General features: G+C 39.7%; 1 protein-coding gene across 1 annotated transcript in view; it reads left to right on the top strand.

Annotated features, from left to right (window-relative positions):
* Positions 1-26,952, top strand: part of LOC104834713 (blastoderm-specific protein 25D-like) — a 67,167-nt gene extending 40,215 nt beyond the window's left edge. The window contains exons 14-18 of the mRNA XM_010572274.1: positions 9,793-9,876; positions 10,305-10,405; positions 20,749-21,444; positions 22,084-22,306; positions 23,296-26,952. Coding sequence (XP_010570576.1) covers positions 9,793-9,876; positions 10,305-10,405; positions 20,749-21,444; positions 22,084-22,306; positions 23,296-23,433 — 1,242 coding nt within the window. The 3' untranslated portion in view covers positions 23,434-26,952. The remainder of the gene's footprint in view (positions 1-9,792; positions 9,877-10,304; positions 10,406-20,748; positions 21,445-22,083; positions 22,307-23,295) is intronic.
* Positions 26,953-27,966: the final 1,014 nt, after the last annotated feature.

Below are 27,966 nucleotides of genomic sequence, written 5' to 3'. Positions count from 1 at the left end.
AGCTTATTTAAGGCTGACAGATTTATCCCTGTGTTGAACTTGTTTGTTAAATAAACCTATTTGTTCCCAGCTTAGTGCAGTACATTTTACATGAAGTGCTGGCAGTTGAAAGAGCAGGACCTGCATTTGGCAGGTGTGTAGAAACCTAGCCCTTTTCTCATACTATTTGTACATATCAGGCTTTCAAAAAACAGAGTGAGAAGAGACAGGTGGGCAGAGTGGGTCACCTAGAGCTCAGTGGTGAAGTCAGTGAACATTAGTAATGGTAGACTTGATTAGCTTTTTTGTTTATTTGTTTTTAGCCCTTGCCTTTGTAGCCATCTTAAAGTACGGCTGGGCAGCGAGAGACTTTCAAAGACAATCCAGGAAAAAGCCAGTTTGATCAGAGGAAGAATTTGCAGGGAGACTCACAGCTTGGAAGGTGGAAGCATGCAAACTTCAGGGCCTTCCACTAAGGAGTTTCCAACGCAGAGACTGAATTGGGCAGCCAGATGCAGGCACAGAGGCACTATGGGAGGGCATGGGAAGCTGCTACCACATTGTTTCTTTCAGGGTTGACATTGCTGCTGTTCTGCGAGAGGGCTGAAAGCTTGTCTTTTAAGTTATCTGTTCGATATGGTCAGTTTATCCTGTCTGTGCCAGTGTAGGAGACGGGAGAGAGTTTAGTGTAAGATAAAGCTAAAAGTCTTCAAATGAAATACAAAACATTGATTTTTAAATCATCAGCAGTATTTCCTGGCTTGATCTCAATTTAAAACCTGGAGAGATTTAAGAGAGTTTTACTTTTGAGATTTGTGCAATTGACATTGAAATGGATTGCAGTTTCATGGCACAATAAGTTTATTTTATATGTATTACTGTTTCATTGTTGAGAAGCAGGAGAGGGAAGGAAACAAGCATTTACATTTTGTAAGCAAGGCGAGTGGGTTCATGCAGCTATAGGGAGTTGTTCTGAAGAGGACTGAGATGAGAAAAGGATATTTTATTCCATGCCAAGAAATTATCTACAGAACTCACATTTCACATGAAATTCCCCTAACTACTGAATTGAACTGTCTCTAGGTCATGGCCCATGAGCTGTTCTCCAGCTTTAGTCTCAGATTCGTTGGATAATAAATGGTGACCAAACACCAGTGAGAAGCTGTATCCTCTTCTGTTGTGGAAGATACTTGCATGAAAGGACAAAGTGCTAATGAGCAAATGATATCCCAAATACAGAAGATACTTTGTATTGCACAAATGGGGAATAAAGAAGAAATTTTTCCACGAAAGACTTAATAACCAGCTGAAAACTTCTGTGTCAAGATACTCCAACTCCAGATATAAAGCAAAATATCCCAGTTTTAATATGGAAGTACAGTTTCAATTTTAGGTCAAGTAAAAAGCCACACAGAAGCATAGAGGAAGAGAAGATGGAATTACCAGCCACAGACAGATGCCAAATTTTTATTAACCGAAATCTGCATTGCATAGTACCTACAGTAAAAACAAAACAGCATCAAAACACACAACAAAAAAATGTAGGAAGAGAAACCCACCTTGGGAGCTTGGAGGAAGAAGATAAACAGCAGAACATAAATAACTTGCCAACCCCCCAGTTCAAGTATTTGGCATACCTCAGTGGACTTGAGCAATGCAGTACATTGCTTATCTATTGGCAGAAGTATAATCACTGCTGGTGTTGGGTGAGAGTGTTTATACATGCATAGCATCAGCTCTTTCAGGTGGGAATTGCCTGGCCAAGTCATTTTTCAATTAGAAAACTTGGACATTACTAAGGTAGCTCTTGATAAGGTGTGTTGAACTGTTAGACAATGTGCCAATGTCTATAACTCATTAGGACATCTAGGCCCTGCAGGCCTGCGTTAGCAATAGATGTACATCAAAGACTGGTGTAATGTGTTCATACAGCTCATTAGTTTAGGAAGGTCTCAGAGGTGGTGCATTGACTTAAATCAATCAGCTGTTACTTTTTCTGTAAATACGAGTTTTAAAATACAAAAAGTATTGAGGGATCGCTCAAGTGATTTAAGGAGGATTGAAAGGCGAAGGTGCTCGTTCCTATTTACTGTATTATGTTCCCTGAAAAAATTTCAACACTTGTCTAGCCTCTGATAAATACCACTTAAGGTCCAGTGAAATATTGGACTGAGTCAAATCTTGTTCTTGTACAGCAATTACAGCCTGAGAGTTCAGGCTGATGTTGCAATGTCTTGTTTTGTATCATATAGTATGTGTTTGTCCTGTGTTTCGACATATTTATGACCAGTTTGTTCATGTCTTTTTATCAGTGTTACAGATGCCTAATCCATTAATGGTAGATGAATAAGGAAAATACACGATGCTTGAATAATATATAATACTTAAATATATTAACACTGTCATGTTCTGATAAATATTTTAAACTAATGGATGACAATATCAAGTGGTAAATATTGACTGAATTTACCTAACAGCTGGATCTGTTCCAATGCAATAGATCACTGTATATTTCAAGCCTCTAGAACTGTGTCTGAGTACACAGAATAAAATAACGTTTGCTATTTCAGACTTTCTTTATAAAGGCTCTGCAATTGGACAGAACTTTAACTTTCTCTTAAGATGCTTTTTCCTTCTGCTTTAATCACTTTGTAATTCTGTTGACTTCCCTTCTAATATCACTACTCGCATCTCCAGCATTTTTTTAGAGGCTCTTTCTTTTAGGTCTTGCAATTCTCTTGACTGTTCTTCTTAGGTGTTCTATCCATGTGTCCTGGTTTCAGCTGGGATAGAGTTAATTGTCTTCCTAGTAGCTGGTACAGTGCTATGTTTTGAGTTCAGTATGCGAAGAATGTTGATAACACTGATGTTTTTGGTTGTCGCTAAGTAATGTTTAGTCTAAAGTCAAGGATTTTTCAGCTTCTGATGCCCAGCCAGTGAGAAAGCTGGAGGGGCACAAGAAGTTGGCACAGGACACAGCCAGGGCAGCTGACCCAAAGTGGCCAGGGGGGTATTCCATACCATGGGACGTCACATCTAGTATATAAACTGGGGGGAGTGGGGGCAGGGGGATTGCGGCTTGGGGACTAACTGGGTGTCGATCAGCAGGTGGTGAGCAATTGCACTGTGCATCATTTGTATATTCCAATCCTTTTATTATTACTACTGTCATTTTATTAGTGTTATCATTGTCATTATTAGTTTCTTCTTTTTATATTCTATTAAACTGTTCTTATCTCAACCCACAAGTTTTACTTCTTTTCCCGATTTTTCTCCCCCATCCTACTGGGCGGGGGGGAGTGAGTGAGCAGCTGCATGGTGCTTAGTTGCTGGCTGGGGTTAAACCACAACACCATGAGATCAATTTAACGCTGTTGACTCGTACATCTAGCTTTCCATCTTACTGAAGCAAAGTTTAGTTGCTTGGTGGAGCAAGAGAAATTCGGAAGTTCAGCTCTTACTAGAAAGTATTTACACAGTCCATTCAAGTAGCAGGGCAATTTTGTTTAGTATTTGAGGAAATGCATTGAAGACTCTACAAGGTGCGGTACTGAGAAAGAAACAGATCTTCATTGATGGGATGGACAATAAGAATTTAATTTTCTGGGAGTTGCTACAAGATAAGGTGACAATCTGGGGGTTGAGGGAGTTTGAGAGAAATGACCTCAAGGTTTCAGAAGGAGGCAAAAACATAGAGTTGCTAACAGCCATAGGACTGAATCAAGGAGGAGAGCGCTTGAAAAGAAGTGCTGTGGCCATATTAATCCTGAGCCAATGGATAAATCCAGGATGATTCACATTGCATGTGGGGCCTTACGTGCTGATTCAGATCATTAGAAATTGCAGTGGGTTATGTGAAATGCAAGCTGCACACCCAGCACAATCTGCAGGGAACTTCCAGGATCCTGCCATGACGGGGAGAAATCAGGTGCCCTTCCTCTGCCTGACAGCCAAATGCTGGGGATTGAAGAGGGGTGGCCGCAGGGCTGAGCTCACGTGCACCCCACCGCATTGGCCTGTTGCCAGATACAGAGCTCCTGAGCAGCATGTGTGTACTGAGTGACCAGGCCAGGGAATTCATCTTTCCTAGTTCTTACAGCACTGGGGGGATTGCTCCCCAGGCCCTGGGATGCCTAAGAGCACGTGATGCCCCTCACTTGCTGGCAGACCAGATAAATTACAAACCGTAGCTTGGGCCTTGTAGCTCTTCCCTTCCCAGTTTTGGAATGGTCAGATGTCTCCCAAGGGAGAAGGAAAAGCAGGAGCAATGAATACAGTGGGGTGGGGGAGGCAAGAGAGAATGAAGTGATAGGAAAAAGGGTGATGGTATCACCCAGGGTTGCTAAATTCACATTTTTGCTGTTGGCAGAACTGTTTTGAAAGGAATGAGTGTCATTAATGTAAAATGATATTGCTAAGTAGGTTGCCAGTTTTGTTTGACTGCTTAATGTGGACATGAAGGTTGTAAAAACACTGGTAGAAACATGGAGGGAAAAGAACAGCTAGTCAGTCTAACAATGCAAGTCAGGTCAAGAGGTAAGTGCTAGGGAAGGTCTGTCTGGGCATTTCCAGAGAAGGTTGGAAGAGGAGAGGCTGAAGGATGTACCTGAATAGTGCTTGTAGAAAATGATGGAGAAATCTGAGAGGATAGTTGTGCAAAAACCAGATTTGGCAACAAATTGCTGAGTTGGCAGTGAGCTGAAATGCTAAAGTCTGCAGACAGAGCAAGGATGAGGTAGATTATAGGCATTGGGCATTGAGCAAAGAAAATGTAGGAACATCTTGGTGATAAGTTTGTCCTGGAGTCAGTCCAGAAGTGACTCAGATCCAAGAGTCAGTCTGTGGAAGTTGAGAGTCTTTGACTTGCACTGATTTGTTTCTGACCCTAGACTATTCTGGCCGCCACTTGGGCCCTCAGTTCAGTATTGTGTTTGACCTATCTTGCTTCTCCTCTCCTCCTTACCTTATATTCAACCAAAAGCCAAAATCTATGGCTCTGTCACCTGCTAGTCATTCTCTTGCTTTATGCAACTCCTTGAAACAAAAACACTCTGAAGACTTGGGTTTGTGCAATACAGGTTTATGGTGCTGTAAGTGTTACCATCTTATCTTAGTTCACCATAACTAACACTTTCATGGAAAAATCAAAATGATATTAAGTAGCAAGGCATGAATTTTATTTTTGAAGTGCTTTTACCCAATATCAGCATTATGACCCAGTGTTCTTGTTACATTCCTCTCTCAAAGGAAACCATCACTTTTACTTTATGCAATGTGACATATAAATGTATTGAATTAAGGCTGCATTTTATTTAATATAGTAATATATTAATGTAATCCCCTAAAGTTATTCCTGGTTTTCCTGGTTTCCTGGGACATATTCCCTCAAGGGTTAATCAAATCAGGTTTGCTCACTCCTGGTCCTAATGGCATAAGATGATGTGTACTCAAGTCCTTGTTCAGTAAATAAACTTTTTTTGTAGTAAACCACTCTGGTGGGATGTGTCATCTATGTCTGGTTTGTGGGTAGGTTTAAAGGTGTGTCATAACTTTGGAAATTGTTTCAGCCCTTGGACTCCAGTAGCTGCTGAGACAACTAGTTGGCCGTTTGTTTGGGGGTGCAGCATGCCTGTATGAAGTAATACAGGTGCCCTGCTACGTTCTGGCCGTGCTTTCCTTCTGCAGCAGCCTCAAAGGGTAGCTCTGCTGCATGTGAGGAGCAGGGACTACAGGATTTTTTTCCTGGTGCTGAAACAGCCTCTCATTTTCACTACTGCTGAATTTATTTTTCCTGGAACGTATTTGGTCTGTGTGGGCTGTGTCTTTGAGTTCATAATGTTCTGAAGATCCACCAAGAGGTTTTATATGTTACCCTTATCATATCTGTAATCTGCATGGTCTAATCATTCCATTCTGTTTTACTGCTAGACTAAGACTTTGTGCATGTGATGATATAGTACCACATTGTCTCTTCTCTATACTGTAGAAGAGAAGGCATATTTTAAAATTCTGGCATAATTCTTCAGAGGGACAAAGTGGATAGATTTAATGGCTTCTGACTGGTACTATGTAAACATGTTAAAATGAGGCAGGGAGTACTGTTGTGTATAGTTCAGTTTGCCAGTCCTTAGCAGATTCTCACCAAAAAAAAAAAAAAAGGAAAAACACTAACATTCCTGCCAAATGACAAAATGTCTTAATGACAAAATGTCTTTCTGGAGTTGAGGTTTATGTTTGGGAAGGGGAGGAAGCTGAGGTCTTCGTCTTTGTATTCTCTGTTGGATTTTTAGATTTTAAGCTGTCCATGCTCATTTTTGCCTTCAGACTATTCTCGTTAAAATAACTCAAAAACATCCTTAGGGAGTTCGTGTCTCTGTAGCCAATGTGAAGAATAAACAATTAAAAGTCTGATTTTAACTTACGCTAAATCTATTTGTACATAATACTGGTAAACATAAGGGTTACAATCATAGCTTATTTCACATCTTAGACCCTTTGTATCATATAGTGAATTTATCAAGGTAAATGGCTATGAAACACAAGAGTTTGGTCTTGCTTTTGGATAACAGATAATTCGATCTTATTTGGAAACAGAAATGTTTTGTGTTTGATCTAAAAAATGGAATAGGCAGCAGCTGAAGTATATTATCTTCAATAACAAGAATGGATACCTGTCAGGGCAAAACCCCCCCTGATCACATAGCTGCGCTTGGCTTCAGTCATCTTTGTGTCATACTGATTACTGGTCTTAAAATTATTTCCTTGTATGCATAGTAGGAGAACAGAATATTAATAGAGAAGACCCACTTGAAAGTCCTAAAAGAACAGTTTATCTTTTCTGAAATGGAATTTATTGGCAGGACTGAAGCTATTGAACCAGTGAAGATATAGCTGCCTTAATTTAGTCATACTACTAAATAAAGTTGTAATTAAATATGAAGATCAAAATATGTTCTAAGATTTTCTGAAAATGCTACAAGCTTTGTGTTTCTGTGATTTGAAAACTGAAATGATAATAGCTTTAGATAACATGGATAGTTTTTACATGCACCTTAAAAGAAAAAAAACCACAAACCTGCTTTTGAGAAAGATGGATGATGATAGCACTCATATTCTGTAACTCTTCAGCTGAAAACACTTCCTGTATGGGGTTTACATGTTAGCATTTCCAAGTAATAACTGATCATTGTGTCAATGAGATGTGATAACTGAAGATCATGGAGACCAAAGTTAAAGTTAAGTTGGTTTTATAATTTTTCATTTTTTTAGTTTAATTTATGCATTTGTTTTGCTTCATTTTTTTTCATAGTTCTGTACATTTTGATTGAAATGTTTTATAATACCTAGCAGTAAATTTTGGGAGGGTGATAGTACTACTGTTGTTTTGATTATTGTACCTTTGAGCATTTTATCATTCTCTTTTAGCAGGATGTGAATATTTCTACTAATCATTGTTTCCAGACATGCTGAAAAGTTTTACACTGGTGGTTTTGAAGGGGTTTGTTAATGTTCTCTCACAAAATCGATTTTAAGATAGAGAGTTAAAAAGTGACTGGTGAGAGTGCATGGAAAATTTGACCCATGTATTTAGAAATGGTCTTTCTTGCATATCGATGTAACATAATGACTGCCAGGAAAAACTAATGTATTCTGAGCTTTCCTTGATTTCAGTTTGGCTGTTCTACAAAATGAATTCACTTTAGTAAAAGTCCACTAAATTTTTACTAACAAATACTTTTTACTTTTTTTTCCACAGCCAATCAATAACCTGACAAAATAAAGCTATCTCACTTAATGTGAAGTTTTATAGAAAATACCTATTTTTTTATTATGCATAGGTATTTTTACAGTTTTCTGGCGATAAAAAAGCTATAGGCATAGATGTGGGGGTTTTTTTTCACTGTTGGCATGTAGCCCAAAAATGTGAAGGAATGTGCAGGATACACACTTTTCTAGTGCTGAAATGGCAGTTTGAATATCTTTCTTTCCTCATCTAATATAGCTCTAAGGGGTGCACTTTTTTATATATACAGTAATAGAGACTTTACTAAAAGCACTGCATGGCAGACTCTAGCATTCCATTTGTGATGCAGACCATCCATTTACTAGCTTGGTTTACTTCTGATTCTGCTTTCAGGCTTAAGATTGGAAAGTTTTTATATCTTCAATTTACTTTAATGAATTGTGGAGACAATTGCCTTAGATAATGCACTGTTCGGTAAAGCAGAAGTTGTTGGTTGGGCACTGCCTATTTAAAGAGAGCTAGCATGGAGAGGGGCTTAGCTAACGATGTTGAAGCAACTCAGCTGAGAGACACATTCCCATGGACTTAATAGGGGGAAAATAGAGTTTTTGACTTTCATGTTGTCTGACCTGAAATGGCTTATTGAAGAAAGGTGAATTGAAATTTAATTGGAAAAATTATTGACCTGACACCATTTAACACTGGGAGCACTGCTATCAGCTTTCATTGGTGTTGCTGCAGGACAAGACTTGCATGAGCACAGAACAGTGGGAAATCTGTCTTCTCCCAGTTCCTACCTGAACACTAACATGATGCAGAATCTGATTTCTCCTTCAGACTGATCTTTCAGTGCACTTCTGGTGATTCTCCTTGGAAGATACATGTTTTTAATACTGCTTTCTGCATCTGAAGTAGACTGTAACTACAGATATAGGAAGTACCTTGTCTTCTGTGCTTGCAAAGTGATGTATGTCTACAGCTGTCTAAGAATAATAACCTGAACTGCCTCCTGGGGAAGCAGTAACAACTGAAGTTGTTATTTAGCTATTGTTTTGTTTTGCTCTTTTTATTAGCTGCTATTTTAGTAGGTGTAATCAGCAGAGGTTGAGAGAGAATAACAAGTGACTTTTCCTTTGGTCCAAGGAGAAGATTCAGTTTGTTTGCACAAGATGCTGTTGTCTCCTAAATGCGGTTTACTGAAAGGAACTGACCTCTCAGCCAGTCAACAGATCTGTTAGACTATTGCTGGTAACAGTAGGAACCTCGCACAGCGAATCTTGCTTTAAGCAAAGGGTTCAGAAGAATGGAAAACTGTGGCTTTAGGAACTTTAAAAAGCCATTACCACACAATCAGAACAGCTTTGGGCCAGCAGCAAGGGACTGGTATGAAATCTGGGTCATACCCAGTTTCTCTGGTCATACCTGCTTGTGCTGATAGCAGGGAAAGATTTAATGCAAAAGTTCTTGTTGTGTATGGCTCTGTGACCAGCAGAAATCCCAGAATATAAGGCAGATGGTCTTCTGTTCCATACGGAACAGTATTAAGATGCAATGCTTCTGGTGCAGCTAACTTTATTTTAATTTTCATGAACATTTGTAAATAACTTCTTTCCATTTCCTAGATACAAAATGAAAATGCACTTTTTTTCCAAGGAGTCTGGTATGCCAGGAAATAACCAAAGAAATAAGACCTTCAAGAAACTAGCAAATGTGCAGCATGTTTTTGGACATTGTTAAAATTGACTAGAGCAAAGGCCTTTGAATCAAAGATGGAGTTTTCCCTAGTTTGCTTTGTTACATGACAATGTTTGACTTTCTGTTGTCTTTCCAGAAAAATACAAATTCTTAAAAGCCACGTTAGTATATGTGTATCATCTTTATGTAAATGATCCTAATTGTATGGGATGATAGCTAATCCCTGGATTAAAGCAGCTTGTGAATACGTATAGGTATTCAATTGTTGCTTAACAGTAAAATTAAACATGTGTTCTTCCTGTGGTATCTAGGTCTTTTTCCTCCTCTTCCCATCCCCATTAGACTAAATGTCTTTATTTTATTTGTCTTCATAGATTGAAATGCTAAGGAAGAAAGTAAAAGAAAAGGAATTATTTATAATACAACTTTTAGAAAAAATCTCTTTCTTAGAATGTGAGGTAAGGCATTACCTTTTAAGTTTACATTATTGTGATTATTTTATGAAACCAAATAAAATTTGAACCGATGTCACCTGATGTTATCTGGATGCATATTTACTATATGCGTTTGCTGTTCTTCAGTATGGAAATCAAACTTACGACACCAGTCACATGAGGAATGTATGTAATACAAAGTCTCAATATTCATGCTATGTTTCTTAACATACAATTTTGTAACAGTATTATAATTACTTAAAACAGAAGCTTCTGAATAAAACTGTTGGTTTAATTTATATTTTTTCCCAGAAGTAAGGATTCCTTTATTTTTTCAATAAATACTTCTACATTATTTCTTGTGGGGATAAGCCAATGTGCAATTTTGTTTCCTTGTTTAATTAACATAATTTAAATAAAATAAACTTGCGATGAAAATTACTGTTTTCCAGAATAAAGAATTACAAGATAAATTGGACTACTTAATGGAAACCCAACCAAAGACCAATATAGAAACCAGAGATACTGGTGTAGGATGTGATCTTCCATACAGGTATTTACTTTTTCTGCTTGTTCATAGGAAACATCTTCATAATGTCCCTCATTGGTGTTGTATTAGTAAACCATTGTGCTGAGAAACTGTTAGAGTGGATTGTGGGGTCTTGCAAAATTTTCCTCAGTTTAAAAGAGCCCATCTACTAGGTGTAGTGTACTTCAATGACTTATGGAGTAGGTTTGTTTTTTGTTTTTTTTTTTAAAGATGTAAACATATTGCAAACCCTTGGGGAGTACTTATTTACAGTAATGTGATTTAAGCAGGGAGTAAAGCTAGAAGTCAAGAGATCTGGCTTTGTGAAATATGGGAAATATTGATCAAATGTGTCTGTGGGTACCATGCAGAAGACAATGGACAACTCTGCCCTGAGGCTGGTTGGTGCTGGCTTCGTGCATGCTTTATTCTTTGTGTTCTGGGAGATGCGTCTGAGACCACTTTGAAGGGCAGGTAACACTAACAGTAACAGTTTAGGGCTGCAGCAATTTCTGGAGATATCCTAGCCTGAGGTGGAAAATTGCCAAGTAAACAGTGTGGTAACATTACCACTTCTGCACTGGAATGGTTGTCTCTGATCTGTGGTGGCCAGTGGTTCTGTAGCCTGGCTTTGTAAAGATCCAGGTATTGTGCCTTCCCTTTCTCTGCCCTGAACACAGCAACAGGGTTGCATTGAGCCCTGGGAGCAAGGCTATGGACTTGCACTTGAATCTTCCCCTCAGTGAGTCACCACAGGAAGGGCAAAACAGAAAGGAAAATAGTAAGGTAAGGAGGACCATTGCACATTACTTTTACTACCAACAAGTAAACTTGTTCACCTTAACTGCCCTGCAAATTGAATAATTTAGTTTGAGGAATGTAAATTAGTATATGAAATCAGCAAGCTGCAATACAAACTAAACTTTCCTTCTCATTTAAAAAATACACTCATTTCAGTGTTCAGCCTAGAGCATATTTTAATGGCATGAGTTTTGAAACCTCAAAAACAGTGTTGTTCACTCAGGGTGCCAAAATAAAGCTATCTTTGTTGTCCTCTCTGGGGCCCCTCTGTATGTAATAACCACAGGCCCTACTTACCTGATATTTTTCCTGTTTTTGAGATTTATCTCAATGCAGAAATCTACCTCTATGCAATTTAGAGTTTATGGAATTACTCTTCACAACTAATTGTGTTCTTAAATGTAATATTGCTGCCTTTATTGTTGCAGGATCCTTAGTCCTAGTAACTGTATTGCTGGACATTCCAATATGAGCTCCAGCAGATGCCTGCATGTAAACTTGTATGTGCCATGGTTTTTATCAAATATTCTTTGTGGCATTATACAAAAGAAATATGGAACATATCAAATACACTGAATAGTTTCATTTTAGCCTGTCAGTATCAGTAACGAGGCACAAGTTCATTGCTGTGGCATTTCCAGCCCAGCTGTCTGATCCTCTTGACATTAACTCTGTAAGCTTTTTCTTGTCTCCATAACAGTACAAGTACTGAGAACGGAAGATCTCCTGAAAGTGCAAGGCCGGTGAGGACATACACCCCATTCAAGAGAGTGTTGGAATTTAGCACAAAGAACAGTACGTCTTGAGCGTTCAGGTCAACGTGCTTTCTAAATATGAGCAAATATCTTGCGCCTTTGCAGCTTGATTAGATAAATTTTTATCAAGTCATAGAGAAGAACAGCAGCATGGAGTCTTGCTAAATTTATCCTGAAAGCAGCTCTTTAGTAACTTCGTATCTGAAGTTTCTACTGACATTAACTGTGAGCGGGTTATGAAGGAAGCAGGATGGGTGAAACAGCAGTCAATATTGCTTCTTCAGAAGTTGTCTAGTGCAATGTGTCATTTCAAATGCCTGTAAGGAAAGACTTGTATCACTGTACAGGTTTTTTTCTTCAATTCTGTTGTAATTCTGTTTGTGTAATGAAGCTCTAATATATTTTATTTACAATATTACCAGAACCAGTATCTGAAACTATGCTGGCAGATGGCATTAGTCTGAAAGCTCCCCCTTTCTCTGTGTACAAAGTGTGAGGGCTGTTCACACCTGTGATAGAGACCTGGTATAGTTGAGGGCTCTGTTCACCTGGAAGAAGTTCACTCATAACCATCACACTTTTGCTGGGAGGGAGAGATGCAACTGGGCTGTTTCGAACAATTCCCTCAACGCATGCAGATGAATGTCATGTTTGTTGCTCAAAACAGAAAGCGATAGAGCAGATTATAATGGATTTTGCTTTGTTGGACTGAGGCACTGGTTTGCACTTCCTCAGTCATGGGATAGAGTGACTATTGGTGATACATCCAATAGCAATCCTGAATCAGGATTTTGAGTACTTCGCGCCCCCCCCGCCCCGCCAACACTTAAAAATCTTATCCTTGACTTCAAAGTACCAGCAGGAATGATGCCATCTAGTAGTGAACTTATTTAAATATAAATAGGGTATTTTTTTATATCTTGTTTTGATCTCCCAGTCTTAGTGAACTAAAACGAATTATGAATATTTTCTTGTAGTTCTATTAACATGAATGAAGGGCATTTTTTTTTTTTTGGTTACAGTAACTGCTATGGAAAACAAACAACTTACATTTTGTATGGTTAATACTGTTCTTGCATTGAATGTCAATCCCAGGAGGTACTCGCCTTGTCACAGGGCTTCACAAAGTGATAGCTTTTATCTCCAGTCTAATGCAAATTTTAAAATTCAGTACTGTCTGTTCAAATTAAGTATACTCAGTAGAGTTGTATTTAAAATAATAATATTGACCTCATAATCCAAATCTTATTCCTACATTATTTCATGGGTTTCTGAATTTGTTAGGGAACTTTATTCTGTAGCTGTGCTGTTTAACTACTAAATAAAGAAGCCTGTATTGGAGGATGGATTGAAGGATGTTTTGATGTGGTACAGGTATCTTGCAGGAACATGAATTGCTTGATGTAATCAAAGCATGTACAAAATAAAGTGGGAAGCTCAAACTTCTACAGCTTTGTGCTCAGATCATCCTCTGTTTGCACATAAGCTATTTTTTAACTCACAACCTGTTCAACTCCTGAGAACTTAAAATGCTCATTCTTTCTAAAAAGTCAAACACAGTATTATGAATTGTATTATGCACAAAATTCAAGAAATAATTGCAATCAAAGCCATTAACAAAAAGGTAAATTCTCTACTGTGTGAAGGAAGCCTGTAATCTTCACTGGTACAGAAGTTGCAAACATTAACAGCTGCTCAGTGTTTCTTTTAAAAAGAATAATTAAAAAATACATCATTAGTTTTAATACCTCTAAAAGGAAACTCTGTTTACTTTGCACATGATGAGGGACTGCAAAGGATCTCATAGACATCAAAAGGGCAAAGAAAACCCTCCAGCTGTCACATTGGTAAACAGGCATAATCCCACACATTTGCTTAAACAGCTATTCCCAGAGAAGAGGTGCAAAACCTCTAGAGTGGGAAAGGCCTTGAAGAGAAGGTCCCTGAGAATAAAGTCTGCTCCCTATAAAAACAGTCCTCAGACAAAGCACCCCCTCATTATGCAAAGGAGAGAAATTGTCTTGTACCTGAATACCAAAGACATGGAAACAGCTGATACATGGAGAAGCTGTGGTCTTAACAGTGCATAGGGTATTTTTGATTGAAGTTTTTGATGCTTGAGTGAATTTGGGAGACTGAGTTTGCTGAACCAAGTTCCCAAATAACAGTTAATGTGATCAATAACTAAATGAATTATGATTATGAACAACTAAGATCATGAAGTGAAACTCTAAAAGAGAACGCATTTAAATTGGAAGTGTATGGATGAACCCAAAAGGTGATGACCCTACTCATACTTCAGGGATAAACTTTGTACTTGTGTAATCATATCTCCCTCTAGTGGCTGATAACAGCAAATATTTGGACAGTATGTTTTTGAAGAGAAAGACACGAAAAACTAATCCCAACTGGCCATATTAATGTCCCTTAGGGATGTAGCTTTAGTTCATTACATAATGCCTTTTAGCATTTTTTTGTGCCCAAATAGTCCATCTGTATTTCAGGAATTCTGAACCATGGTTTGCAAAGGTTACCTTTAAACTTAAGTTGAATGGATGAAGGTGGTATTTATAGATAAAAGGAAATGCATGGTGTTGTAAGATGTTAAGTTGAAGTAAGTAAAAATACTTTATTCCTCTGGTTTTAGCCAGAATTCTGAAAACAGAACCTGAGGATTGAGGTGCTCAGTGAATGGTAGGAGAGGGCAGGATGAAGTATCAAAATGTTTTGACATAGACTTCAAAAGGAAGTTCATTCTACTTCTAATATGCTCCTGAGGATCTCCTCTGAAAATACTGCGAGCTATTTTAACTCTGAGACTTGCAAAATTATGATCATCTGCTCAAGACTTTACCAAGACTGGAGCAAGGCATTAAATTTTTCCTGTGAAAGTTTTCTGTGTAAATTCTGTCTTGACTATTTGATGAAATACGATTTTTTTTTTTCTAAACCAAGTAAGGATTGAAGTCTATGCTGTATTTTAAGAGCATTTTGACATGCAGTGAGCTGGATGACCATCATTTGATTGGACTACTGGTCTAAATTTGTTAACTGTGAAGAACGGGAGAGGAACAGTATTTATATAATTGTTACATGAAAATGTAGAGCTTTCCAGCCAAATCAGCAGGAATGTAAATTAGCATAGATAATAACAAATCTGACTGAAAAGACTGTAACACTTCAGTATAAATTTTGTAAATTTGAGATCGGGTTAATTAGTACTATAACATTAGAAACTAGTAAAATTTCTGTAAACATCAATAAAAGCCATATAGATAGGTCCCAGAAAATGCATAAATATAAGTCAATTGTATGACTACATTTGTACCACGATAAGTATTCTTTTGTGATTTATTCCAGATACTCTGGAAAGTATTTTGGGATACAGTTTTCATATATGCTGTATAAATAATGCAGTTATGTTGTATGCTTTTAATACATCCTGTATGTAGGATGCGAAAAGGATAAATTGCAATAAATATTGTATTTAAACTTTCTATTCTGTTGGGTCAACATTCATTTAGAAATAAACTTACCTTAAAACCTTGCAAAGTCTTACTCTACACAATGTTGTTTGTTCAAAACATGTATGAATCCAAAAGCAGTTCCTCTGGAGCCTTGATGTTCTTGTCAGTGTTTCCTTTGGCAGATGGGCTCTTGAGAACAGGAAGACACTCCCTTGCTAAAGACTAAAGACTCTTCTCAAAGCCAAGTAACAAAAGTAGATGAACTCTTTTATGAAATAAAGAACTATTGACTTGCACAGGATAAACAAGAACTGGGCAGCACAGCTCTTGCAAAAAAACCCCAACAACTTCAGATCACACAGATAACATCTGAATACGTCTGGGATGATGCTCTCCAGGCTTCAGCATGATGAGATTGGGATGACTGTGGCCGATCTTTTTTTGCCGTTTATATCCACTCACTGATAATAGAGATTTATCTTTAAGACTGTCACAGTGAAACAATTTACATGTCAACTAAATAAGAAGAGGTCATGCAAGCATGACAATCACAGTGTTACAGTTTACAATGCTCAATCAGTACAGATTGCCAAAAGGACCTCATAAAATCATGTTGAGATCAGCAATGCTCAGTGCTGAACTTGCAACATAGGATTCTGGGAGTTGGATACTAATGCTTTTCGGAGAGGCTTTAAATCTTGACATGTGAAGAGTTTTAGACATGGACAGATGAGCAAATAGGTAAGAATTAAGTTCTCTCCACATTGTTAAGTTTGTAATTTTGTACAGGAAATCCCTGCTCCACAGAATGGAGATATACATGCTGAGAGTTTTATTCCAATTACATTTTATTTCATTCCCATCCAGCACTGGGGGCTATTTGCATGCATAAAAGAAGAAATGTGCTTAAGAGACCTGATGAGTTAAGGCCCTTCCAGCTCTACCTCAAGCACTAGAACATGGAATAAACACAGTAAAATGAGGTGATAGGAGCCATCTACAACTTAAGGTATGTGAAAATTTTCAAAAGAAAAGGGGACCTGGTGGATTAAAGAGAAAATATGTATAAGTGAACATCTATGAAGTTACAATACTTTGTAAAGGTGTGTGTGGTGTGTAAGCATACTACAATAACCTGACAGTTGCTTCCCATATGTAAAACAGTATGTTGATAAGTATAAGCATCTATAGGATTGCTTTTAAAGTGTTTGGGGCATTTTTGAGAAATAAGGTTAAGGGAGGAGTTATTTAAATTAAGGAAAATAAAACAAATTATTACAAAGCTGCATCATGCCTATTAAAAAGGGTTTTTTTTTAATGACATTAAAATGATTAATTTAAATTCCAAATATTCATACCACTTTTACTTTGGGGGTGGCTTATTTTGTATGTGTGGCTTGATTCTTCTCCTCCTACCCCTCAGTCTCTCCACCTAGAGGCAGAGAAACTGTAGGTTTTTCCCCCTCAAAACCTACATTCTATAGTATGTTACCCCTTTCCTAGTGAAAAGAAGGAACATTTATGTATTTATAAAGTTCAAGAAAGGAGAAAAAGGACAATGGAAATTATACCTTTAACAGAAAAGAAGCAGGAGTGTTAGTTTTAATTTTAATACCAATTTTGGGCAGACTCAGACATTTCTGACATGAAATTTTTCCACCTGAAAAACTTCAGCCAGTTGTACTTCATGGCCATCTCCCCCCAAATGTCATATGACTAGAATACATCAGCTTAGTCATTACTGGCATTGATAAATACTAAAAATTCAGACACAAACGTTGTTGCAATGTTCCTTGTAACTGGTGTAATTATTTTAAAAAATCTATGCTAGAATAAGTTACTTGTTATTTGAATACCTTTCTTTTTTAGCTATACTATATAAGAAGATGAGTAGTCCTGGGTCACACCTTGCTTTGTGTTGTTTTTTTCATGCAGTTTATTCTTTTTTGTTAGTATATCTGATTTTCTTCTTGTCATTCTAAAAATTTAATATTCCTGTAGAAATAATACTAAATTGCATAGTAATTCCAGACATGCTATTGCAGAATGAATTATATTTAACTCTAGATATCTAGTGACAGAAAGACTGACTGAAAACTGTATCCAATAATAGCTCTTGAGATAATGTCCTAAGAGAGAAACATAGGAAAGCCCATTACGTAAGAAACAATAAACGCCCCAGTTTTGTTATATATTTAGCTCACATGAATGCTGATCAGAATATTCAAGAAAGTGATACAAAACAAAGCCTCTAATCACAAAGGCCAAGAATGCTCTGAGGAAAGCGATAAAAATACGACTGTGCACTGCAAATGACAGTCTGTTAGTCTCCCAAGAGAAGCAAGAGCAAAGTCCTAAGACTAAACTTGCAGTAAGTGTTGCCGGATGGTGATTACTCATGTTCAGAGTGTGGCTAGCGAGGATTTTCCTACACATCTGTATTTTGCCCCAGGGCAAGCAATGCCTAAGTATATAATTTTCCTCTGTCCCACAAGTGCTCCATACTTCTGCTCATTATCTGAGAAAGCTTAAATCTATTATTCCTTCTTAACATTTCTATCTAAATTGATACTGTCTACATTGCATTGTATCTAGATGCTGCCCATCTCTCCATAAACAAGAATATATTTGTTCTGACACCTGCAAAATTTCAGCTATTTGTTCATCATTCTGGAACTGTGTGTTACCTGTAAACAGACTATGGTATTCTAAAACTTAACACTCCTGAACTATAAAGATGAACAATATTCCTTCCCAATGACCTTGGATATATACAGACTTGGTGAATGGTATTCCAAGTGAGGCTACGGAATGATCAGTCGTGATTCCCAGCAGTCACGTTATTAGGACTTTATTTTCTTCATTTTTTGCTCTATTTTTCTGTGTTTATGCAGTTTGGCACGTAAATTGAAACCTGCTGTAAATACCGGCATTACTTTTCTGTACATGTAATAACAGCAGTTGAACCGAGATGAACCATCATCACATAAGTGCAGAGCCGTGGTCTGATGAGATCGTTCCTTCTGGACTCTCCCTTCCCTGCGGGCAGCAGCAGTGCTCTGTTTCCATGCCCAGCCTTCCCACTTTCTCCAATCTGCACAGGAGAAAGAGGCTAAAAAGCAGGCTAAAGTGTTCCTTCTTGCAAGATGCAGAAATGTTACATAGATGGCGTAACTTAAGCCTGCATTAGAGACAGCGATTCAGAGAACTTGTGTGCTTTAGCAGTTGGTGATCTCCTGGTGAGAAAAATTCACAGTAATTTCCTCTTCCCTAAACTCTTAGGAAAAACTCCCTGAGGGATTTTCCACAGATGAGCCAGCTTGTGCATAACAGACAGTGAAATGGTCTCTTCAGCTAGTCGCTTAACTTGGCTTTTCTCACCCTGATCATGGTATTTTTTTTCCATGGGTAGCTGCCTACTTGATTAATCTCATTTCCCCTGGCCCTCAGCCTTTCCATTCACCGTCCAGCTGAGCAAACAAAGGGGCGGGCAGCCATTTTAAAACACTTCCTCCTCCAGTCCCTTCGGGGTGGACCCTCTGTTCATCCTGTTCATAAAACAACTGTTTTAACAATCTCTGAGAAATGTGCCTCTTCACCATTACTTGGATCAGGAAAGCTCCACTGGGATCAACTTTAAAAGGCTGACATCTGCCACCTGGGAACGACCATTCGGCTAATGACCTTACTACTACTAGATGGAGCGGACTTACTTAAAGCTCGTGGCGCTTTTATCGGTTAGTTAGGAAAGTCTGCAGTAAGCAGGCTGACGTTATGCTACAGTCTGAATTTCTGCATTCAGTCCCCGTATCATACGTAAGCGTGTTAAAAAATAAATGCCACGTAAAGAACATTTTAACGGATGTCTGGAAAGTGAACCTCGAGTCCTAACTCTGCTAAAAGCTACTCAAACACATGGAAACGGCACGCCTTTCGTCAAAGAAAATGCAAAATAATTAAGAAACGTTCGATCTTTCGCAGCTTTTTGAGCATACTAAAGAGTGCCGGGTTCAGGAGCAGCAGTCTGCCTCTGTTCTGCGCAACTTCTCACACCCAGGCTAATGTGACGTACCCTTCTCGAATACCAAGTCATTTCTATCGTCAGGGGTTTGTGACGCCAGGACGGACGCTGAGCCCACCTCCGGCGCCCCCAGAGCGCTGCGGTCGAAGCGCCATGGAGCCTGACCCACCCTGCCGGGAGGCCGGCGCGTCCTCCCCTCCGCAGTACGCAACAACTGCTCGAGCTGACGGAAAACCAACGTCTGACCTCGTCTTAGGCTTCTGTGGATGTATGTATCAAAGCGAGTCCCTAGCGCTTGAGGTGAAATGGCCCCGGCGGCCTCTGCGCTCTGAGAATCCCCGCCTGGCCCCCCCCCCCCCCCTTTACTCGGGGTGGTTTCTCCCGCACTGCCCTGGCCTCCCGGAGGAGGAGCGGCGAGACGGGGCGGGGCCGCGCCGCCCGCCTCAGGCAGCGGCCGCGTCGGCCTTCGCGTTCCCACCAAGTGGGGCCCTGCCGCCTTGCCGTCGCTTCCGGTAAGATGGCGGCTTCCGGGCAAGCTGCGGAAGCGGCGCCGGCGGCGTCGGGCCCCGGCGGCTGCCCCGGTGACAGGCGGTGCGGGGCCGGAGCCTCCCCGAGCTGCGGGAGATGCTGAGTCGGCAGGAGCGGCTGCTGGCGAACCGGTGAGGAGAGGCGGGGAGCGGGCGCCGAGGAGCGGGTCAGGCCTCCCGCCGGCTTCCCCCGTCCTCGCGTAGGCGGCAGAGGGCCCACCTCTTGTCTAACGCCCTTCGGGGGCCGGTGCAGCCGCACGTACCTCGCAGGGGCCTCTAGCTTTTGCCGGAGGGCGCGGGGCTGCCGCCCCTCAGCGCTTCCCCTTGGGCCTCGTCCCCGCCCGGCCCCTCGGTAGCGGCTCTGTCGCTGCGTTAGGCCGTGGAACCGCACCGCGCCTTCCTGGGCGGGCGATACCGTTCAGACGAAGCACGCCTGTGTGGTCTTACAGCCCGCGGGCATTCCCACTGAAGGCTGTAGGGGTATTTCTGGGAACACGGATGGCAAAATGTGCGTGCTCCACTGATGAGAATACTACGCGTTGTTTGCGCACGGCGCGTTTCAGAGCAGTAGTTACATCTTTGGGCAGAAAACGGTGTGATAATTGCTTTATCACAGTATACATCTGAGGCTGCAAGTGCTTTGCATCTTGCCGCTTTTCAGAAATCTAGTATGTAAGAAAGAAGCTAATGTTAGAATGAGACACCTGCCACATTAACTATTCTAATAAAACAGTTCTCTATCTCAGATTGAAATAGGATTGTTTATACCCTGTTAAATACTTTTTTTTTGCCTTAGGAAATTCATTGCTAGGCTTCCAGATAAGGGTAAGAAGATCTCCGATTTTGCTGAAAAGCTGACGCTTGCCATTTTACAGGAGGAAGAAGTGGCAAGGACGGCTGAGCTGTTATCTGCTGTCAGGTTGGAGTTTCAGGTGAAACAGGAGAAGATTAATACAAGCAAACAGCAAGTTAACCTAAACGAAGCTGTGCTAAACCGTGATGATTTCTCAGTCTTTAATGAAAACTCTAATATTAAAGAAGTTTCTGAGATTGCTTCCCAAAGGCAGGAGGCAGAATGTATTGAGCAAGATGCCATAAATACTGCTCTGGAAAATCAAAGGACTCGGAGGAAAAAGGATAAAGTACAGACTGTTACAAAAGATCAGAGTCTTTTTTGTGACACCATCTCCGAGTCAGCCACAAGCAGTCATCTGACAAATGATCAGCAGGTATTTCACAGCAATACTGAGGATGGTACAGAAAGTACAGGTGCTTTGGACGACAGTAAAGACGCGTTGGCTGATGCCTTTCAAAAAGTTACAATTGTAGATGGGGATGATAGTGAAAAAGTATTGGAAAAACAGCAGAATGTGGCTAAACATAAAGGCAATATCTTTGGAAGCGTGCACCCCAAGACACCACATTATATTGAAGTTCTAGAGTCTAGAGCCAAGAACCCAGTCATTAAAAAAAGCAAATTTAAAACAAATGTGTAAGTATTATGGAATAGAAAAACCTTTTCTGAAATAATTCACTTGTATAAAATTGGAAATAGTGCAGAACAAGCATGGTGGGTTTATTGTCTTCTGATGATTAAAGAGATTTAAAGTCATGTGACGTGCAAGGTTAATATGTTGGCTCTTTAGCATTAAGTGCCGCAGGATCTCAATATTGAGCAGTGGTCTAATTCTGCACATTTGAAACAATTGTCTTGAATCTTCACGGAGTTTCATAGCTTAAGCTACAAAACTGTTAAAAAATTGGCAAAGCTTTCTTGTGGATCGATTCTAGAACTTGTAGAACTTTAATAGCAGGCAGCCTTTTGCTTTTCCTGCACCTCTAGAGAAATGGCAATGTACTGGACAGTTTATACTTTGTGTGACTCCCAAAGCGTTGCTCTTTCATGCTTACTAATTAATTGGCATACCTTTTTTGTTCACTGTCAGGAGTAACTTGCAATATTGTCTCTCTGCAGAGAAATCTTTTTAGTTTTTCTGAGTGCTGCTTGTGGTGTTATGACACTTCAGATTTCTTTTCAGCTCTTACATGTTGAAAATAAGTTTTGGAATGGAAGTTGTTCGACCTCGTGCTGCAAATTTGGGTCACAACTTTTATGTTTTATCTCTTCCAGATTATCAGGAGAGCAAAGTGGATCATCGCATGGTTCCTCATCCAGTCAGTCACCTGGGGGATTTGGCTCCCCAATCACTGCTGAAGAAAAACGACTTAGAGATAAGAAACATTTGAATGACATCACAGCAGCTCGGCTACCACCGCTTCACCATTCCCCTGCTAAGCTATTATCCATAGAGGAATCCATAGCAATTCAGATACAGCAAAAAGAAGCTTATGAGGTACGAATTTACGATTTGGTCTGAAAAGCAATTATGTAATTGGGATCACTCCTAGAAAAGAAAGCATAAAGGGATCATTCCATACTGATGAATTTGATGATGAAATTGAGATGGGCAGACTTTAAGGAAAGGCACTTTTTCTTTTATTTGTTTCTTCTAATGATATAATTAAATAACGTATTAATCCCTTCTGAAACCATTATTCCTGCATTAAACAAAATCCAGTGTGATTTTTCATGTATTGATATGCTAACCTCATTGCACTCACTTCATCTCTGACTAGAAATTTAAATTTATACTTTGCCTATTAGTCTTTAAATAGTTTTTGGCCCTTGCATGAATGAAGGCCTAGCAGTATTTGTCAGTCTTAAAATATGCAAGTATTTGCATTTTCCTTTATTTATGCTGTGCCTGAAAAATCTGAGTTCTGAGGTTCTTCAAATTATGTTGGAATGGATTTTGATTTTGACTTTCCAGGTAGTGCCAAGCTAGTGTTTAAATTAGACGCTATCGTAAAAGTGTTTGTTGCTGTGTATGTTTTTAAAAGCACTTGCTAATTTAGTCATTTTGACACTTTAATGGAGGTAATTTATTTGGAAAATGGAGACAGATATTTTGCTGAAGTTGCTGAATGCCAAGCATTGCTATTGCTACATGGTTACTGTGCACAGCTGCTCTCTTCTGTGGACTGATTTTGTTCTGTTAAAGCTGACATTAGTATCGCAGGTGAGGATGGCCGGCCACATGGGGAATTTCAACTCCTGTAAAAAGGTCTTCAAATATTAATAGCACACTTATAAGTATGAAAAGAAACCTGAAATTTCTTTGCTAGTTACTAAAGCTTTTAATTAAGCCCACTCTGGAATTACTAATATTATTATGTCAAGTTTATACTTCAGTATACTAGTTTTTTTCATGACCAGGATAAAAATGACAAATTAACACTTTTTCTAACTTGTGTCCTTTTTTTTTTTTTTTCTTTTATATAGGAAATGCAAGCCAGGCTTGCAGCACAGAAGCTTGCAGAGAGATTGAATATAAAAATGCTCAGGTTTGAACCAGAGGGGGAGGCCTCATTGCAATACAGAGAAGTGAGAGATGAAGATTATTTTTCAGCAGAGGACTGAATTCAAGAAGGGGTATCTGAGGATGAGCCACGTAACTGATCTTTATGCCGTACTTCTTAAAACCCAAACCTGGATATTGAGAATACTTGATCTAGTCAGTTTTTATTTAAAATTTTAACATTTCAGCTATGGGAAGGGCTCATTAGAAACCCCATAAATATATGTGTTATTAAGTGGTAACCCCAGTGTTATCTGGGGACTGTGTTTTGAGCGCTTGGGGCAGTTAATCCTTGTGTAATGCCCCATAGTTTTCAGCTACAGCAAAGTGAGCTCTTTAATATGCTTTTGCAGGCTGTGATGAGTCATCTACAAGAGAAGGTTTCTTCTGCACAGAAATGTGATTGCAGAGGGCATCGGCACAGATGTCCATAAAGTAAGCCAAGGTGCCTGTGAAATGCTCACGTGTGTGAAAGCTCTTGTCTTGTATAAATATGAGATACTTCTGTTATCTATTTAAGATTATCTTGCTTTTACTGTATGGTGAAAATACATGCCCAGACAGCTACAATAAATATGTGATAGTTAGGCTGTAAGTTAGTTTCGTACCACATGAGAACTTGTTTCTGTACCTGCACCTTAAAATAACACTTTCTGCCCTTACGTTGTAAATAGGTAAGAATTTCAAGTTATTTTGTAACTCAAATTCAGTTTGGGCTTTAAGGGACTCTGCTGTTTCATTTTTTGGTTATTACTGCAAAGCACATCAAGAGATCAAGTTAATCTGAAGACTTTAATATTTTTATTAAAGGTCTCGGTGTTCTTCCATGTTTTTGTACACTGCTTTCATACTTTGGAATACTATTTTTTCATAGCCTGATACTGTAAAGATTAAGAGATCCACCCTCTGGTTTTCTTGGAGAAAATGTTCTGTGTATTTTGAAGTTTTAGCTGGTTTTTGAAGATAAAAAAAGAATTCTTCCTTACAATAACATTTTCTGCCTTTTAATATGAATTTTGAAAGATAAGGAACACACCTGAGAAGTATTTCACAATGATATTCCACTGTTGACTAGGATATTCCAAGCCTAGTATGAGTTCGGTTCTAAAAAACAAACCTCAGAGATTCCTTGTATAGCCTGGCAACACCTGTTTTCCAAGATGCTGCAGCAGCAGTGTGTGTAAGGCTGTCCCTGGATTTGTACATATTCTTGCAGGAATGGTGTTTCTGGAAACCAGGGTTGCTCAGTCATTCAAAAAGCTGCACGATATCATCTAGAAATGGGGGATGAAAGTCTCTGCCACTTCTTGAGAGCCTACAGCACTTTACTAGCAGGCAGTAACTCTCTCCCAAATGCTCCACAAGCTCTCCCAGGCAGTCTCTGTGGCAGAGTCCGTACACGGGCTATGCGGTTTGACAGGTGGAACTGCTGCTAAGCAAATATGTGGTATATTTTGACTAGGTCATCTGTGATGCCACTTTCCTGTACCCTTTCCTTTCACAGGTTTCTTGTTCTCATTGTTCATTGTCTTCTCATCAGCTGTCTGCTTTTCCCTTTTCCTCATAAGGCTTACCTTCCATCACTAAAGCAAATTCATATACCACCCATTCTCTTTCATATGACATATCGCTGCCTGTGTCTGCATTTAACTTGGGCCATGTGTCATGCATCCTCCTGCCATTGCTATCTTCTCTGGCTTTCTGTAACTCCATCTAAATATCAGCTGTGCACCTGGGCACCCCCTACATAGCTCAGTCACTTGAATAGCTCACAGAGACCTGAATGTCTTTGTGTTTTTGCCACAGCTGCCCTACTGAGGCTTTTTGTTCTTAGTTCCTATTTTGGTTTCAGACTGTGCAGGTGTTTGCCACTTCTAGGCCTTATATCTTCTGTTTGACCACCTTTTCCTGTTTGGGGTTTTTTTTTCCCCCCTCTCTTCCGTGCTCCTGCTTCATCCTTCCAGCTTCTCACCATCACTTGTCTTTGTTAGCACTATTTTTTGCATGTTTTCAGTCATTCATATTCATCCGTCGGCATCCATGTTGATGATCCATCTGATCCTCAGCTGTATCTATTTCTGCCTTCAGCATGTGGCTCTGACTCCACAGGCCAGGGGAGTGCTCTTCTCTTGTGGATGCAGTTCGTCTCTCAGATCATCATTGTCCATGCTACCACCTGCTTGTCAGCTGGGTCTTATCATCAGTCCTCCCATTATTTCAGTCTGTTGTACTCCTTAAGGACGAGAGGCCTCAGAAGTGTATTGGCTTTCCCTTTGCTGTTGCATGAAGCACAAGTTACCACTTCCAGGCCTGTGTGCATCTTTCCCCCTTGTTAATATCATCGTCCTTGTCCCTGTGCTGACTGTGCTGTCACACCTTTTTAAGTTACTGTGTGTGGTTTTTCCATGCTGGCTTTTCTGTGCTAAAGGAATTTACACAAAGCCACACAGTTAAGAATTTGTTTCTAGATTATTGAAATCTAGCTCAATGTAGGCTTTTGCTGACCACTCTTGTATGCTAACTAAAATTATGTTCTTTCCTTGTGCTTTCAAGGCTTACTTTTGCACTCTAAACTTTGTGAAGCAGAGGCAGTTTTCTTGGTCTGTATTTTGATAGTATTCAACATGTTGGGGCTTTGCCAAAGTGGATCCCCTGAATGGTCAAACTTCACCCTTAAGGGGGGGAAATCATCACTGTAGTAACAGGTGAAGTGCATTACATATTTGTTATACAATTAGCAGCTGTTCAGCACAGTACTGGGGGAGTTCTTGTGGAAGAGAGTGCTGCATGACTACAAAACCAAGCTTAAGGTATGAATATTAAGTTACTGATAAAGGGTTTGTGTTACTGCAAAACCTGGAAGCTTTCGTGGGGGGTTGTTGGTCCTAGGTTCTGAGCACAGGTAGGTACTTTGAATTAAGATTTTGTGCGTAATAAGAAAGCAAAGAGTCAGGTATAAAGAGAGACCCATGTTAAGGAGGATGTGCAATCCAGAAGGTTGTAAAAAGTTAGAGAATAAGAGGATGAATCATGGAATGGTTTAGTCATACTGAATTAAGTTTCTGTATGGTGTTGCTGTTGTCACTATTCTCCAGTTCCAGAACATTTCAAAACGTACACTGAGAATTGAGGAGCTTGCTCTCTTTTTTGGGAGTGGACTGTTTTATTGGAGTGGGCTGTTAACCCAGTAGAAAATAAAGAATTGATAATATGTTTCTGAAGTTCCTCGTGTGAATAATGTTTTGTTTTGACAGTGTAAAGTTTGCAGTCAAATTTGGGGGAAAACTGGAACCTTTTGCTTTAGTGCTACAAAAGGAAAACACTGGAGATGCAGTTAGGAAACAATTGCTATATAGGGAAAGAAAACTTATGGAAATGCAAATGGATAAGAAAGATCTGTAAGACCTAAAGCTGAGCAAGCATGCAGGTCTGAAAGATGGCGCAGAGACAGAGCTTAAATGGTGTGCTGCAAGTCTGAGAGCTATAGCATGTGAGGCAGGTATCTGCAGCAGCAGCTGTAGTCCATTGATTTTTGCATTGTTAGGAGTACCCAATCCCCAGGCTGCACAGAAGAAAAGCACTGTAATAGAGTTCCTGTTCACAGCTGTAATCTTTCCTGAGGGAGAGAACATGCTGTCTGGTTTGCCAGCTGTGGTGATAACATGATCTAGAGGATTTAGCAACTTAAAAATGTATGTTAATTATTTGGCAAATAACATTTGAAAGAAGAAAGGCCTAAATGCTGCTTAATTATTTTGGAGGACTATAAGAGTAACTAAGGGTAGAAAAGATGCATAAGCTTTTCCTGGTTTTTAGACTTAGACCTAGCTGACAGGTCAGCAGTTCTGTTAGTAAGTTTTCTGTCTGACGGCTTGTGGACTGCTTCTAGGGGCCATGCAATCAAAAAAAAAAGAAAAAGTCAGTGACAGTAAGCTGCAAGTTCCTGTGTGGAGGAAATGGGGCCTACAAATTGAGAGAATTTGAAAACCATGGCTCTGTGCAGGGGAATTTCTGAACCTGCCACAGGGATGCAGTATCAGGAGTCAGGGAAAAGAATATCCAGATGCTACAGACTGATGAATTGAAACTTGAGCAGGAAGCCATGGCAAAAGCTGGTCATGCTCCATGAGCAGCCCCGAGCAGTAGTTTGGGGGTTTCTGTTTGGAACTCGCAGACAACTCCCATATCGCAGACACACCACAAGCTGGCAGCCTTTAGCAGTCTCGCGGGGGAGGTAGGACCTGACTAGCCTGAGTTGTAGGTGGAGGTCTGGCTGGCCAGTTGTTTTGTGTTGTGTACCATGCTGGGTTTTGCCAGTGAAAGTTATCTGTAGTGGTACCCTGTTCAGAACATTTTTTGGCTTAATTTGAGCGGCATCTGGCTCAATATCTGCCTTTAGCAAGTTAGTGCCTGCAAGGAGTGTCCTTGGGCCAGGGGAATTGCAATGAATTCTTGGCCTTTTATATCAAATGAATGGCAGAAAGGGGTCAGGGAATGGGAGTCCAGTGTTGGAAGAAGCTGTGCCCTACCCTGTGGACTCTGTTGTAGGAAAAGGTGGCTTTTTTCTTCTTTGCCAGCCTTGCTTCTTTTTCAGA

The sequence above is a fragment of the Haliaeetus leucocephalus genome, unplaced genomic scaffold (genome assembly GCF_000737465.1).
Source record: "Haliaeetus leucocephalus isolate CR32 unplaced genomic scaffold, Haliaeetus_leucocephalus-4.0 Scaffold339, whole genome shotgun sequence".
Lineage (NCBI taxonomy): Eukaryota > Metazoa > Chordata > Aves > Accipitriformes > Accipitridae > Haliaeetus > Haliaeetus leucocephalus.
The sequence above is the reverse complement of the archived record's forward strand: the minus strand, read 5'-3'. Positions and strand labels throughout refer to the sequence as shown.